The 17,952-nt window shown below is 36.2% G+C and overlaps 1 protein-coding gene across 1 annotated transcript in view; it reads right to left on the bottom strand.

Moving 5' to 3' along the window:
* Window positions 1–1,487: 1,487 nt before the first annotated feature.
* Window positions 1,488–17,952, bottom strand: part of OSTM1 (osteoclastogenesis associated transmembrane protein 1) — a 33,841-nt gene continuing 17,376 nt past the window's right edge. The window contains exons 3-6 of the mRNA XM_004422183.3: window positions 14,874–14,971; window positions 7,685–7,852; window positions 5,515–5,680; window positions 1,488–4,450 (exon numbers count right to left, since the gene is read on the bottom strand). Coding sequence (XP_004422240.1) covers window positions 4,395–4,450; window positions 5,515–5,680; window positions 7,685–7,852; window positions 14,874–14,971 — 488 coding nt within the window. The 3' untranslated portion in view covers window positions 1,488–4,394. The remainder of the gene's footprint in view (window positions 4,451–5,514; window positions 5,681–7,684; window positions 7,853–14,873; window positions 14,972–17,952) is intronic.

Below are 17,952 nucleotides of genomic sequence, written 5' to 3' on the forward strand. Positions count from 1 at the left end.
AATTAGACCAACAATAAGCAAGGACCCCAACCCCAAAAAGGGTTTTCCGGAGCCTGACCAGGTCAGAGACTGCATTCTCTAAATCACTTTCAGCATGGTGGGGTGAGTGCCCACCCAAGCACCTATCCTTGGTGTTTCAAGGACATAGAATGAGTGGTGCAGATTCAGCAACAATAGCCAGACTATGTGGGACAGTTCCTATGACTCCATATATCGTGATATTAGGAGACAAGAAGAAAAAATTGAACAAAGAAGCTCCAGATGCAGAAGACATACACCTGGGAAGAGGAGCTGAAGCAGCTCAACAGCCGGTTCATGTTGCTCCTATCTGAGAGGGTGGCTTGGAGCAAGAAGTAAGTCCTGGGTGGATGATGAGCAAAGTGTGCCAAGCAGTGTAATGTCAAGCAGAGCTTTAGCCCTTTCATAATAACCATCACTTTCCAAAAAACCTACTCCAGTAAATATACAATCTAATAATACACAGTGAATTTGCCATGCACATACAGCTTCAAGACAAGTGACCCCAACTCCTCTTTTCCATATGGACTGCCATCCCTAGGTCCCTCCTATATAAACACTCAGGAATCACAGGGTGGAAGTGTGAGTGAGGGGAGAGGAGATTCAATCTGGAGATTCTACTTGCTCACCCATCCTCTTTATATCCTTATGCTAGCTGTTTGCTGACACCAGTTATTAATTCTCCAAGCCCATAGGAGAAAAGTAATGAGAGAGAGCACATGTGTATGACTGTTGGGGGGAATACTGAATTTTGACTGGTAAGAGTCCCTGGATTGTACACAAAAATGCCGTGCCTTATTTAGTGGAGATATAGAGGATTTTAAAAAGCCAAGGCCTTTCTGTCTTAGCTCCTATTACATTACTGGCAATAGCACTACAAATGAATGTAGCAAATGAGGTACTAATAGGAGAGAGAGAAAAGGGAAGAAATAACTGGCCCCCTCTGGAAACAGGGTTGACTGCAAGGCTTTCTGTTCTGCCCTATCCTCTAACGATACACAATACAAGGTGACCAGAAACCTCCTCCTAACTTCTGATTGCTCTTCTGGTTCAGAGGTCAAAACAGGATAAGCAGCTAATAATTTTCAATCCTACCTATCTCCACTCTAGTTGTCTACAATTATTCCAGAAATTAAAATTGTTGAATTGCTTTTCACTTCTAATACTATTGGGCAAATCTTTTGGATACAATTCTGATATTTAAGTAAGGCAATGGAGGAATTACTACAATATCTAGCTAAAATGGGACTATCATTCCTTTAAAAGGTTTGAAATATTTTGATTGCATTTGGGCACTGGGATAGATGTAAAAAAAAAAAAAAAAAAACCTCTGTTTATCACAGGAAAGACAGATTTAAAAAATCATTATTGAAAATCTTCATACTTCAAGAAGCATGAATCAGTCATATTGTCTTTTAAAAACTCTCCTTAGTTCCAAGGACACAAAGAAAATTACTGGTCATTAAATGTGTTACATGTATGACTAATATTTATTATACCCAATGTAATAGTTTAGAACAAGCAAACTTGGTAGAGTTGTAACTTCTATGTGTTACATGTATAATTCAGCATAGGCCAAAGCCCTTTGTATAATCAATATGATCATTTTATGGAATTTTTACAGAATAAGCAGAGTAGAGCAGTAGAAAAACATTTGATTAGACATCTCAAATCTCAATTTTAGAGTTGACTATCAAACAATGGCTCAGTCATAAATAAGGAGCTCTACAGTGTTCTGCTTCCTTTGTTAAGAAGATAGGAAATAAGTGATATACTTTTTAGAGGGAATCCAAGCAGCGGATAGAAGGTTGGATTAAGTGGTCTTTAGGGATCCATCCAGCTCTAGGATTCTATGACCAGGTGATCTCTAAGGTTTCTTCTAGCTCAGAAAATATATGTACTTGGAACATCATTTTTTCCATTTTAAATTGTTACTAGGTTAATAGTATATTTTTGCTTTCACAATTCATTGCTGGTGATTTCTATTATTTAAGTGATGTCAAGTCTTTGGTCAGGAATGCAACCCCAACTACAATGTTGCTCTGGGAAAATATTTCACTTTTTACGAAGTACACTGCCATAAAAAGTGCAGCCCATCCACGAAACCTTAGAAAATACCGGTCCCATTAGAAGTAAGATTTACCAACTAAACTCTGGTGTATTCACTGATTTAGAATTATACTTGAAGATAGCTGATGCTATTTCTACTTCTCAAATTCAACAAAAATAAATAAATAATCCAAAAGTACATTTTTATTTGCAGCAAAATTATAAGAGAGATGGTACTTTTAAAGTAGGCATTTAAACTCAATACCTGAAAAACCGAAATATGATATTCAATTACATCTGAAGTTTTAAAATGTGCTTAAAAATCAAATACAGCACTGCAATTTTCTTAAGCTACTTCCTTTATTTCAGTGTCAAAAAAACTAAAGATGTTCTTGTGCACACATAAATGCTGTGTGTTTCAGAATTCAGAACTACACAAAGAATTTTTCAATATGACTAAAAAATGAAATATTTACACACTTTAGTGTAGTGCTTAATACTTACTTTTGAAATCTATTGCTGATGCTACTTCTAAAGAGCAACAACTCAACCAGAAAAACAGTAAAGGCTGCCTTTTCTTTTTTAAAGTGCTTATTAGCAACCATATCCAAAAGGCAACGGTTTTTAGAAATACATAATAATGAAAGGTGCTCAAGGAGTCACTACTTACAGAATCGAATATTCCATTTTGTAACTGTGCGCATGTAAACTGGTTTTAGCTGCATTAATGAAAGATTGCTTTCAGTGGCCCTCAACTATATGCTTCAAATCAGAGAGTGCTATTAGCATCAGCAGTGTGAAGAGGGACAGCAGAACAAACCCACATTTTAAGCGGATCACAGACGACTAGAAAAACTGTCACAGCTTTTAGATATGGTACATATTCAAAGATGAGCCTTCTCTTTCACCCTGCAAATGTGGTAAACATTAAAAAAATAATAAAAACACTTTCTTGTCTCTCTATAGAGCATTTTACAGTATATAAAGGGATTCAAATTCTTGTACCATTTAACCAAACACTCGTTTCTATATAGAGCAGCCTTCATGTTCTTAACATGTAAAACAAAGTCTATATCCACCAAGAAAGCAAAGAAAGAATTAACAAATGAAACACCTAACACTAAGAACCTGAGGGAAAAAATTATGAACAATTCTGAAACAAAGCTTTTTTTTAAAGACTGATACAAATGTTACAAAACAGAATTTGTTTTCTGAGAGTGAAATATGTGACTTCATCTCAATCATATCGCTTTATCCAATTTAAATAATTTAGAAAAAAATAAGCATCATCTTAACCTAACTGCTTTTTGTATCAGACTCTCATTCCGACTCTTGCCCTCAATATGAACTATTCAACAGTCTTATAATGAGCATCCTTTCAGGTCCCTGACTATTTTCTGAAACTTAAGTTTTTACTCTTCCTTTCTCTCCCCTCCAAAAATCTCCATATATCCCAAGAGAAACTCTCTATTAAAAAATCACAATTTAAATACAGTGTGATAATGCTACATTTGATTTAAAGTAGTAATAAATTATAAATTGCCAAATAACTTAATGTAATTCACAATGCAAATCCCTGGTATAAAAAGAATCCATCTCGCCCTGAATATAACAAAGCAGTCCAGTGATTTCAAATTACTTATTAAATAAAGGCAAAAATAAGGTGTAAAATACTATTTATAAAAGTCAAGTAAGAAACCAGTTACCATAAATCTTTTTACAGAGATAAATGTAATGTGCCTTCCTGCTTTTAAAAATTGTTAGGGAGGTTTATAATTAGTGGTTTCAAAAATGACTTTAAGGAAACTAGAGATTGAATTACACATTATTTGTAATATATGACATATTACACATATATGTAACAATAATACTGCAATGGCGAGTAATTTAATCTTTGGACCTGCTACTTTTTGGCAAGTATATTTCTTTTTCAAAGTCTTTGCTATAACTGATTATTTTTAAATGTTAGTTTTCAAAAACTTTGCTACTTGAGATAACATGTTAACAAGGAGATACCAGAAGTCTCAAACAGTAATAACACGCCTACAAAACAAAACAAAGATTGTTCTTGCATCTTTTGTTATTGTTAACAAATATACTTTAAAATAGACAACATTGCAATGCCTGGAAATTAAAAATACCCAAATCCTTAAAAGGGGGTGGAAAAGGAAAGAAAAATTGAAAACTCTTATTTAAAAATAAATCTGAAGTCCTTGCATTTCTTAAGAACTTGACTTGTCAAATCATAGTTTATCTTCTTTTGGACCAAGCTGTGTCTTCTACCATTCATCCATGGGATATGATGCTAATTCTCCATTTTGTAGGTTTCAGTTTGAATCTTCTTGCACGTGTGCAAAGCTGGCACTAGACTTGAGACGTTTAGCTAGATAAATCAAAAGTATTATATTTTAACTCACATTTAATTCTCTAAATATGATTATTCATTATTTTTATGTAAACTATATTATTCCTCTTCTAATTCTATGTTTGAATCTGAATAGATTCAATCTTCTAAGAATTAAAACCTGTCTATTTTTTTCTACCAACCCCAAAAGACATAACTTTGTTAGAAGCTGCACATAACTTTGTTAGAAGCAGTACCAAATAAAACAGACATAATTTATATCATCTTGAACATCACAACCTTAAATATGTAACAGACGTGAAAGTACTCTACTCGAAAAAATGGAAGTGCCATAAGGTATAATAATAAAATTATACATTTAAAAGTCTAAGTTAGAAATCCAAATCTAAATTTAGTGAAATAACTCTGTAATGTGAAAAAAAAAATTACATTTAAATGTCTTACAAAGAAAAGTGAGTTGTGTATTACACACATGTGCACAAACATATACACAAACATATACAGCTGCTAATAAAATATGTACAATCCATTTTGATTACGAAGCTAAGTGGCCTGAGTCATTAGGGTTAATAAAGAAAATCATGGCTATTTGACTTGGTAATATGTTTTGTACTTATAGTTAAACATGAATATTTTTCATGTTCCAGAAACGAAAAACACGCCATAGTGAAAGTATCTTACATTGGATAACCAGGAATCTCCCTACTTCAGAGGGTCTCAAAACTAGAGTAGAGGTTATGATTTAGAAGGTCTGCAATGGGACCCAGGCATCTGTATTTTTTTATTTTTATTTTTATTTTTTTTTTTGTGAGGAAGATCAGCCCCGAGCTAACATCTATGCTAATCCTCCTCTTTTTGCTGAGGAAGACTGGCCCTGGGCTAACATCCATGCTCATCTTCCTCTATTTTATATGGGATGCCGCCACAGCATGGCCTGACAAGTGGTGCAACAGTGCGTGCCCAGGGTCCGAACCCGGGCCATCAGCAGTGGAGCGTGTGCACTTAACCACTACGCCACAGGGCCGGCTCCTAAAATACAGGTTTTCATCTAAATAAATGAACAATTGTAAAAAGAAACTTACGTAGAATAAGTTTGCGTTTCTTTTGTTCCGAGTGAAGAAAGCTACTAAGGTAGAAGACGACAGGCAAAAAGAGAATGAACACAGAAACAGCAATTACAGGCACTGTGTCACTGCAAGGGACCGAACAGTTGAAAGTTCGACTCCAAAGTTTTCGAGTAATGTTCATCTGGAAAATAACAAATAATATTACTCTATTTTATATTTAATTTGTCTTAAATTCCATACAGTTATTTTGTTAATAACTTCACAGGCACCCAGAATTTAGACTAAATATACCTCCCTTAAAAAAATCTATTGATAGTTAAGGACAATTTCTTCTGCCAGGGAAATAAGCTGGTTCACAATTAGCCATTGTATAAATTTATATCCATATAGAAATTTCATATTCTAAATTCATAATACTGTCCAAAAAATGCCAACCTTTTATAGATTTCAAACAGAGAACTTGTGTCAATAGGAATGTAGTTAGACTATACTTCACTCATTAAAAAAGATTTAAAAGAGCAACTATATGAGGTCATGGATATGTTAATTAACTTGACTGTAGGAATCCCTTCACAACGTATAGGTATATCAAATCATTACATATACTTTAAATATACTACAATTTTATTTGTCAATTATACCTCAATAATACTGGGGGAAACAGGCTCACAAAAACAAAAAGTTTTTTTTCAAGTTACATATGTAATCTCACTGAGCTTACTGCAATATTTTTAGAATGGAAATAAAAATATCAACTTCAAAGGGCTTCTCTTGAAGAGACGATATCTATGACATTCTTAATATCTTATCTATCTTATCTAAGATATTATAAGAGATTCATACTCGTGGCAAATAATTTTTAAGTACATAATATCTAATGAGTCACGGAAACTTTATTAGACAATGTTAATATCTTACTTAGCAGCATACGTTAGAAATAATACATTTAGGGGCAGCAGTACCCCACTTTCATTGAGCTCATGGTTTCTGCCAAACAGGCTAAATGATATAAGGAAAGTATCAAATTTAATGTAGAAAACTGTTCTTGTCTGGCTTTTGTTTAATTGAGATATGGTTTGCAAATGGTGTACTGTATACTTACTATAAGTTTTGCTTATTGCAAGAAGGATGCTCTAAAATAGGGGGTCATGTTGTTTCCTGTGTAATCCAACTTATGTCATAGAACCAATATTCATTTTTCTTCTTTATTTTAAAAACAATTAAATAGACTATTATTTTTAAAATATATATTTATTATTTATTGAGAGCCTACTAGAAGCAAGGTACTATTCTAGACATTAGGAACAGAGCAGTAAAAAATAAATAAAAATCCCCATAGTGGTCCATTTTAAGCCCTTTTTACCATCCTGAATATTATTGATCCACTATAGTTCCCTCTGAGCTGCTATGATAAATCAGGCTCATCATTCTCAGCCATTAAGTTAATCAATTTTCAGTTCGCATTCTCTACTTTTAGCCAATAATTTCTCAGTTTTCTCTAATGCCTCGATACACAGGCATCATATTCCCATAGAAAGACATGATCGCCATCTAGTGGTGCCCCATGTAAAGGCAGGCTATACAACGGAGAAAAAAGCTTTTTTGTTGACCATTCATTCAATCAATACATATTTCTAAGGGCCTGCTATATGCCAGGCACGGTTCTAAACATTGAACAGGGAACAAGAAAGGACATGAAGTCCTTGTCCTCACGTGGCTTATACTTTAGTGAGGGGAGACAGACTACAAATAAGTAAACAAACAAAAATTTTCAGATGGTAATGGATATAAAGAAATGAACAAAGCAATGAGATAGAAAGTAATTGAGGAATGGCTTCAGAAACACCTAGTAGCAAAACCTAGAGGCTTCTTGAATTAGCAACAACTGCACAAGAAACTGAAATGTAAACATATAACAATGCCCACACCTCTGAAAATGACACACATTATCAAACTTAAAACACAAAATGTACCAAATTATCAACTCACTTATGAAGTACCTGATTAATTTCCATTTTAATTTGACAGATCAGGATATTCTAAAACTTCACTATTTTATAACTGGTTATTTCTGGTTGAAGACAACACATGCAGATTCCAATATACCCCTAAAAGCGATGATAATACTGAAGGCACATTCAACAACACTGCAAAATATGTATCATATCAGAAGCAAAGTACTTACTGCATCCTCCACGTCAATGCATAAATGTCTCCCATGTTCAGCCTTGTTCGCAAGTTCATTCATTTTTTGCATTTCACTGTACAGATTACTCAAAGTTTTGTATGCTTCGTGACAGTTTTTGCAAACTTCTGAATAATTTCTTAACTGTAGAAGACTGTATGCGCTCTCCTAAAATGTCAAAGGCACATGTAACACACAAAATAAACATTACATCTCTTTAATGTAAGCAATTTGCTCTGCTAGAGGACAGAAACAATATAGCATGTTCAAGTGCTGAGCTGTGATGTTGGGCAGATTGCTAACTCAATCCGAGCCTCAGTTTTATCATCTACAAAATAGGGCTGCCACTACCTGTATTATAGGTCCCAAGGATTACAGACCTGGTATGTAAAGCACATAGAAAAATATTTGGCACGTTCTAGTTGCCCCTAAATTTTGAAAACCACTGCATTAGCCTCTGTTAACTGAGGACAACTTTAGCTCATGTGCCAAATTACTGATACCTAAATACCATAAATTTCCTAAATTATCTTGTCATTTATATGTCTGCTCTTATCTATTCTACTCTCACTGAATAAATAAAATATGCCCTTGCCTGTGCCAACTTCAACACTGAAGTCTGCCTTATTGAGATCAAGATGACTTTATTAATGGGAAAGGAAAACGCACCAAAACTACATCCCCACTCAACCCTCTCACCCCAAGACTTGTAATCCAGGCCCTTCTAGGCAACAAAAACGGACTAATACCAAAGAACTGTATAAACTAAAATCAAGGTAGTGGATATGACATACAAGATATTATGTTAGTGAATCTCAATCTTTTCCACTTCCAGGATGGACACTGTCGTTTCAAGAACAAGTATGCTGAACAGTCAGTTCACACCTTTGCTTTCTATTCCCTTTATTCTTTACCTGTAGCCTGGAAAAATGATATTAACTGAATATTGGAATGAAAGAGAAAAGGGAAAATTAAAGGAATTAAACTGATGTAGCCCCCCCAAGGGTATCTTCACCATCTATTTGACAGAGAAACCAAGTCTCCCTTTAGCACTACCATAGGAAATAGCCCATTGCCTGTTTTTCACCAAACAATTGTGCATTTAACTAAACATGTCCAATCAAAAATTGAGCCTAGAACCTTGATGGGGGAATGTAATTTAGCCAGTATATAGTAAAACTTAAAATGCATGTATCTTTTGACACAGAAATTTTACTTCTAAGAATCTACCAGACAGATAAACCCATACAAATACTCCAAGTTATATCAAAAAAGACTGTCCGTGTTTGTAATAGTAAAACACTGAACCAAACAAAAATCTCCATCAGCATGGGGACTGACTAAAGAAATGGTAGCAGAGCCAAGCAATAGAAAGCTCTGCAGCATTTAAAACGAAATGAGGAAATGGGATACTGGGAAGATGATGACATCAGCATATGCCTTGTCTCCTGATTTCTTTACTGAAGAGATTCAAGAAAAGGGTAAATCCAGGCACTTGAATAGCACCATAAAACATAAAGGTGTGACACGCACATCTGACCACACGAAGGTTGTGTTATTGCTCCCACACCACTCCCAGAGAAACTAGCCAGGACCACAGTCTCCTGTGAACCTCTATCCTCTGCAACCACCCACACCGTCCTCTTGAGATGCAGGACGCTGGAATAAAAGCCCCACCCTGCCTGTGGGGACACCCACAAAAAAGCAGTCTTTCCAAAGCCACCAAGACAGTCCAGGTTCCCACAGAAGCCACCTGCAAACACTTACTCCCCAAGATGGATCTGGTCTGGACCTTAAACCCACATCCCTGCCCAATCACTGAGCTAAAAGCCACTGCCACAGCCAGTATCACCAATCTCACTGCTATCACCTATCTCTTCAGCTAGCTCCCCTCCCCTCTCAAACACACACACACACACCCCTATAAAACACTGGAGTTCCCCAGGACTCAGTCCTTGGGGCCTCTTTATCACCTCTATCTACACTCACGCATGTCCAGTCTTGCGACTTTAAATACCATCTGTATCCGATGACTCTCAACTCTCTATCTCCAGCTAACAGTTCTCCCCTGAGCTCCAATCTCATTTATAACACTATTTGACACCTCAGCCTGGATGTTTAATAGGTATTTCATACTTAACATGTTCAAAACAGAATTTTTAGTCCCCACTCCCCTACAACCAGTCTTCCCCAGGGCCCCAGCATCCTCTCAGCTACTCAGGGCCAAAACCCTAAGAAAAAGGCAACTTTACATTAAAGAGACCTGGCAAACACTACCCTGTCCAGGTGATCAAGATTAACATCATCAGGGATAAATCATGTTGACAGCATGTACCTCTGACAGGATGTGATGAGAAAGGTACTTCACTTCTGTGGTGTTCTTCCCCCAAACCCACAGTCTCAGTGTAACCATGAGAAAAATATTGACAAACCCAAATTGAGGGGCATTCTACAAAATACTTGACCAGTACTCCTCAAAATTGTCAGTCAAGAAAAACAGGGAAAGATTGAGAAAGTGTCACAGACCAGAGGAGACTAAGTGTGGTACAACGGGAAATAGGTATTTGGTCTTTGTCCCTGGTTTCTGGCACACAGCTCCTAAAACCTTTGGAATATATGACCAACAAGACTGTCCTTTGCATGCTAATGAGATGACTGGTGGCTGGGGGCCTCTGGATAGCTTCAGGATGGAGGCTGGTCACCAGAAGGACCAAGGCATGATCACAGAGTAGAACTTTAGTCCCACTCCTGACCTCTGAGGAGGGAAGAAGGGCTGAAGACTGAGCTAATCACCAACGGCCAATGATTTAATCAATTATGCCTACAGAGTGAAACCTTCACAAAAAGCTCTAAATGTTTGGAGAGTTTGCTTCCAGGTTGGTGAAGACATCAATGCGCTGGGAGGGTGGTGCACCCAGAGAGGGCATGGAAGCTCTGCATACACACCCCTCCCCTATACCTTCTCCTGTGCATCTCTTCCATTTGGCTGTTCCTGAGGTGGATCCTTTACAATAAACCAGTAAACATAAGTAAAGAGTGTTCCTGAGTTCTGTGAGCCATTCTAGCAAATTACTGAACCTAAAGGGGGCAAGTTGTGAAAACCCCTCAACTTTGTAGCCAAGTCGGACAGAAGTGTGGGTAACCTGGGCACCCTGTTTGTGACTGGCATCTGCAATGGGGCTGTCTTGGGAGGCTGAGCACTTAAATCTGTGGAGTCAGACGCTAATTCATGGTAGTTAGTGTCAGAATATACTGAATTATAGGACAACTAGTTGGTGTCAGAGGATCAGAGAATTGGTTGTTGGTGTGGGAAAACCCCCACACATTTGGTGTCAGAAGTGCCATGAGTAAAACCAATTTACTAAGGAAACATGACAACTAAATGAAATGTAGTGACCTGGACTGAGAAAAAAGGACTTTACTGGAAAAACTAGTGAATTCAAATAAACTCTGGAGTCTAGTTAATAGTAATGCACCTATGTCGGTTTTTCAGTTGTAACAAATGTACCACAGCAATAAAAGATGTTAACATAGGGGAAACTGGATGAGGGGTATATGGGAACTTTTTGTACCATCTTTGCTATAAATCTAACACTATTCTAAAATTAATAATTTTATTTATTTATTTATTTTCCCCCCAAAGCCCCAGTAGATAGTTGTATGTCATAGCTGCACATCCCTCTAGTTGCTGTATGTGGGACACGGCCTCAGCATGGCCGGAGAAGCGGTGCGTCGGTGCGCGCCGGGGATCCGAACCCAGGCCGCCAGCAGCGGAGCTCACGCACTTAACCGCTAAGCCACAGGGCCGGCCCAACACTATTCTAAAATTAAAATTTTTAAAAATTAAATGAGTAATATGTCATAATATCTACAACTTGCAAATGCTACAGCAAAAAAATATAAAATGCACATATTCACACATATATAAATAAAGGAAATATGACAAAATGTTGATCATTGTTGAATCTAGGTAATATGAGTCTTCATTATATACTCTTCTGATATCTCTGCAAGTTTGAAATCTTTTTACAATAAAAAGATTGAAAAAATAATGCACATCGCTTGTCACATTTATTTGCAAAGATCTGGGATAAAAGAAGATCAGACTGCCTCTTAAAAAAAAAGAAGTCCTGGGGCTGGCCCCAAGGCCTAGTGGTTAAGTTTGGTGCGCTCCACTTCTGCGGCCCAGGTTCGGTTCCCGAGCGCGGACCTACACCACTCATCGGCTGTCATACTGTGGCAGCAACCCACATACAAAATAGAGGAAGACTGGCACAGATCTAGCTAAGGGTGAATCTTCCTCAAGCAAAAAGGAGGAAGATTGGCAACAGATGTTAGCTCAGGGCAAATCTTTCTCAGCAAAAAAAAAAAAAAAAAAAAATCCCAAAAGGTAAAACTGACTATATCAAAAATAATTGCTTAAAACTGGAGAGAGATATATATATCACTTCGTATCCTATAAACAAGTTCTTTTCAAATGCCCACAAAACATTTTTAATAATTGATTATTACATCACAAAGATATCTCAATAAATTCCAAAATGTAGATAGGCTACATTTACTAGTCACAACTCCATTAAAATTTGAGATGTACAAATGCAAATGAACAAAAGAAATCACGCCACTCATATTAAAAAATAACCTTCCAAAGAACTCTTAAGTCAAAAAACAAATCAAAATTAAAATTTAGAAACAAATGAAAATACAACCCCTTCATATCAGAATCTATTATTGGAAAGCCCAAAGTTATAAACTTACAGTCTGAAAATTATTTTATTGTTGAGCATGAAAAGTTGAAAATAAATTAACCATTCAATTTAAAGGACTAGAAAAATGACAAAATTAACCAAAAGAATATGAGGAATTAATAAATGCAAAAGCATAAATACACACATTAAGAAAAATAAAACAGAAACTAATAAAGCCAAACGCAGGTTTTTGAAAAGATCAATAAAAACAAATGTACCTTTAACAAGCCTAAAGAAAACTTGAGGGAAAAAAGGAGTCACAAAAACAGCATTTGGAATATGAAAGGAAATGTAGCTATATATGAGATAGAAATTTTAAGGAGTAACCAGTTACTAAATGCAATGTACTAGCCTGGAATGGATCCTGAAACAAAAAAAAGACATTAGTGGAAAAACTGGTGAAATCAGAATAAAGTCTGGCATTTAGTTAACAGTCATGCACCAACGTTGATTTCTTAGTTTTGACAAATGTACCATGATAATGTAAGGTTAACATTAGGGGAACCTGGGTCAGGGATGCACGGGAATTCTCTGTACTACCTTTGCAACTTTTCTGTAAATCTAAAATTATTCCAAAACAAAACATTTTAAAAGAAAGTAACCAGTTAAAATCTGTAGCAGGGGAAGAAAAGATATCATTCAAAATGGCACCAAAAACTATATAAGACCTTGGAATAAACTTAACAAATGTTTAAGAACTATATGAAATTGAAATAAATAAGTAAAACTGTGCTAAAGGACATTAAAAAATAGAGAATAACGGTGGTTTCCAGGGGCTAGAAGAGGAGGAAATGGAGAGTCACCGCTTACTGGGTACTGAGGTTCAGTTTGAGAAGATGAAGAAGTTCTGGAGATGGATGGTGGTGACAGTTGCACAACAATGTGAGATTACTTAATTCCACTGAACTGTACACTTAAAAATGATAATGTGGTAAATTTTATATTCTGTCTATTTTACAATTAAAAAAATAGACAACATATTATACTCCTAGATAGGAAAGCTCAGTATCTAAACATGTCAGTTCTTTCCAGATGATAATTCTAAAATGCAATGCAATTCAATAAAATCTAAAAATGACTGATTTTTTTGCACTTGGTTCTAAAATTCATTCCATGGATTTATTTAGTAAATCATGTTCGGACAGTCAAGAAGCCATCAGGAAAAAATGGTTGGAGTTATGCCTCACAACTTACACCAAAATAAATTTCAGATAGATAAAAGATGTTTAAATATAGAAAATGAAACCATAAAAGTACTAAAAGAAATCACAGGAGAAATTTTAAAAATAATCTCAAATAGGGAAAAGAACATCTAGTTTGACACAAAATCCGCAAGCCATTAAAAAAATTTTGATAAATCTAACAACATAAAAATTAAAATTTTCTTCATAACAAAAAGAAAAGCTCAATAAAAAGGCAAACAACAAATTAGGAAAAAATATTTGTGACTAACATCCCAGGAAAAATGCTAATTTCCCTAAAATTCATTCATCAGAACACTTTCTCCTAAACCAAAGAGTTCCTCGTCAAACAGGTTTGGTAAATGCTGTATACAAAAACTACCATTTGGAGTTTTACAAGGTACATTAGTCCACTAAAGTTCTGAAGTCCTGTAGTAAGGCATTTCCCAACTTTATTAGAACACTGTTTTTTATGGGCCATCTATTAACATTTTGCAGAACATATTTGGGGAAATGCTCATCTAATAGTTTTTATTATCCTCAGGGAAATTCATAATTCTGTGTTGTCACACTTATTAAAGAGGAAATCATACATACCTATATCCTAAACATGTTTACATCTATTTGTGGGAATTCCTTACTTGTTAAGCAAGTTTCAAAACTAGAGTTTACCAGAGTTCCAATCTCGCCCCTCACCACCACCTGGGAAGTTCCAATACCAACATTCAAGGGTCAGAGGTGGAAAAAACAAAAACCAATAAGGTAGGTTTCTTAAAGGCTACCTTTTGTATTATAATTCAATACTCAAAGTTACCTTACTTTTAAAGTAGGTAAAACATATTTAAGCAAATATTGAGGCAAAGAATAAGTTTCCTGTATACAAAATCACACTGCATTGCAAAACACCTTACTGCATAAACAAAGTCAGGGTAAATTACCGTCAGAACAACACTGTTTTAATTAAACAACCACATGCCTCAGTTAATGTGTTCATACTCATTATCTTCTTGGATCCTCACTACAAAAGACTTGAAGGTAGGCAGGGTAGATCTTACTATCTCCACCTTACAAATAAGAAAACTAAAGTTTTGATGATTTGCCTAAGGGCTGGTAATGGAAGAACTTAGCAGAAATCCAGGTCCACTAACTCCTCTACATTGTGTGTATGGATAAATATCAACAATTAACGCTATAACAATTGGAATCATATTATTCATTTGTACACGGCAGCATTTTAATTTCAAGTATCATATAAAATACCTGAAGGTTATGCTCAAAGCAGGTCAAGGTGAGGTTAAACAGACTGAGGAAGTATACCGTGCTATTTGATAATTCTTCACTTTTGTTCGTTAAACAATCTGTCAAGAAACCAAAAAAGAATATTAATATATCTCAAGCAACAATTATATATTGTCATGTATCTCTCAAACTATCATATTCTGTTTTGCAGTATAGTAATTCTTCATTCAAACAACCATCAAGTGTTCCACATAAGAGAATTTTTCAAATACATGAAGCTTACCCCTTTTAGTTTCCAAAACAATTTTTTAAATCATAACCATTTCCATGAAAATCTTAAAATAATCACATAGTCTCCTCTCTTCATATAAATAATATACCAAATAAAATTTAAATGGATTTTTGATGGCACAAAGTCTTAATCATGAATATCAGTTATCAAAAGCTACCTTAACTAGGGTACTCAGCACTGTTTAGGCATAAGACTGTTTATCCTGCATTAATTTTACCTAAATTCATATGCTGTTGATCCTTTTCTGTGTCAAATTTAGTAGTTCTGTGTCTCTTCCATCTTCATTAGTGGGTCATTTACTGCATCTAACAGGGTAACCTTTTTTAATTTGCTATTTCTAATCCATCTCAGTTGGGAGACCAGAGAAACAAGCTGGTGAGAATTTTGCCTAAAATATTGATAAAGAGGCTTAAAGTAAAGTCTGGAAATAAACAGAATTGTTTCACGTGTTTTTTACATACATGATATTCCTCTGCAACTTGCTGCTCTTGCTCAGCATTAGCTCAAGTTCATCCCTTTTCATTGTTTCCTACATATCAATATAGCACAATTTATTTACCTATTCTTCCTTCTTCGATGAACCTATTCTTTATCCTCACTTCACTTTGACCTCTCCCTGGGTTCTCAGCTTACTTTCTCAGATCTAGGTTCAAGTGCCTGGCTTCACATCCTGGAACTCGTGGTCAGCCACTTCAATCTCACTCTCCTAGAATCCTTGCTCTCTTTATATTCCACATACTCACAAACATTCCCACCCTGGACAGCCTCCTTTTGCTTTCTCTACTTCCAGTTCTGGTTGTAGAACACTATTATAGAAAATTCTAAAGTTATAATGAAGGGATTCAATTCAAATTCTAATCTCAGGGCCACAAAACAATCCTTGTAGATGCCCTACCAAGGGATGTTCCAAATATTTTCTATTCTCTAGTACTCAACCCTATTCTTGACCCCTTAATTTCAACCGATAGCTGTATATCATACCCACTCAGTGCCATCTAATATGATCTCTCTCAACTGGGAGAGGAGGATAGGAGGATATTGCAATTATCCAGGAGAAAGGTGGCAACACAAATAGAAAGAGTCAATGGATAAGAGACAGACTGAACAGGTAGTGAAGAGTACCAGAATACGCCACCTCAAAACATGCCTCTTTGGCATACAGATTATTTTGAGCTAAAGGCCATTGAGAAATAGCAGATAGATGCAGGGTGGGGGGCTGTAAAAACGGGGCACAAGTTTTCATTTTGTAAATAAAATTTACATTTATACAGGAAATTTCCATTTGTAAGGATATCCCTCTCGTGTAAAAGGTAGAGGAGGACTCTAAACAACTCTTACCAATGGAGAAGGCTCTAATTTAAATGTGCATATTAAATGTGCTTATTAAACAACCCTCTCGTTTACCATACTTTTCCAGACCACCTTCCGGTAACTTGCCTCCTCCATGCAGAAGCCCCAAATCCCTTTTCCTTTGGTTAGCCTAAGATGGTATATAAGCCCAGGTTCTAACCATCCCTTTGGGTTACTCATCATTGGGTGCTCCCGTGTGTACATGCACAAAGCACACATTAATAAACTTTGGTTTGTTTTTCTCTTGTTAATCTGTCTTTGCACATAATTTACAGAGTCTCAGTCAGAGAACCTAAAATGGGTAGAGGAAAAATATTTTTTTCCTCCCCTACAGTAGACACTAGGATACAACGCACTGTGAGATGTGCATCTTCTATGACAAATGACAATCACGACAATGAAAGCTAACGCTACCTGAGTACTTGCTGTGTTCCAAGTGCTGTGCTTGTACTTTAAACACATTTACTGATTTAATTCTTAGAACAATCCTATGAGGCAAGAACTATCATTATTTCCACTTTCTAAATAAGGCAGAGGCTTAGAGGAATTAAGGAAGTTGCCCAAGATCACAAAACTGGAAAGTGAAAGGAAAACCTAGAATTTTTACTCAGTCTGATTTCTGAGCCTACACTTTCAAACATGGCAAAATAAATAAAATATTCACATCCACATTCTAAACCATTAAAGTTCAATACTCGGAGTCAACAAGTATCTGCCACCGCTCTTCCCTCCAGTACCCTGGATGTCTTACACCACACAGGGATGTGGTGGTCACTACCAACTGACCAGTGTTGGCAACTGAGATGAAACTTAACCTGGTGAACAGGGTGGCAACTAGCACATTAAGACTCCTTTCTGGGCCAGCCCCGGTGGCCTAGTGGTTAAGTTTGATGCGCTCCGCTTCAGCGGCCCGGGTTCGGTTCCCAGGAGCAGACCTATACCACCCATCTGTCAGTGGCCATGCTGTGGCAGCAACTCACATAGAAAAAGAGGAAGACTGGCAACGGATGTTAGGTCAGGGGGAATCTTCCTCAGCAAAAAAGAAAAAAACAACAACTCCTTTCTGCATCCAGAAGCTGAGCTGGAAACTCAGCCCCATCCCCCCTCACACAGGCCCCTGGTTCAGGGCTTGGGCTGCACCTGGTACACACGGGGCCCTGCTGATGAACCTATTCCTAGAGTCTTTCCCTCTCTGAACTTACGTACTCTACATTCTCTGAAGCTTTATCGTCTCAAGAATTCAACTCCCATTCTGACTGTTCACCTTATCATTTAAAAATCTGAGGGATCACTTCACACAGTAGGAAGCAGCCAGAGAAATAAAGTGATATACTGAGGATCATACATCAAGTTAGTAAGGCATTAAAATACAAAATATACTTTCCAGACTCTCAATTAAGTATTCTCTTAATATACCATTTTTTCTTTTTTTTTTTTAATTTTATTTATTTATTTATT

This window comes from Ceratotherium simum, chromosome 19 (assembly GCF_057802395.1).
Source record: "Ceratotherium simum simum isolate JZ-2026a chromosome 19, ASM5780239v1, whole genome shotgun sequence".
Classification (NCBI taxonomy): Eukaryota; Metazoa; Chordata; class Mammalia; order Perissodactyla; family Rhinocerotidae; genus Ceratotherium; species Ceratotherium simum.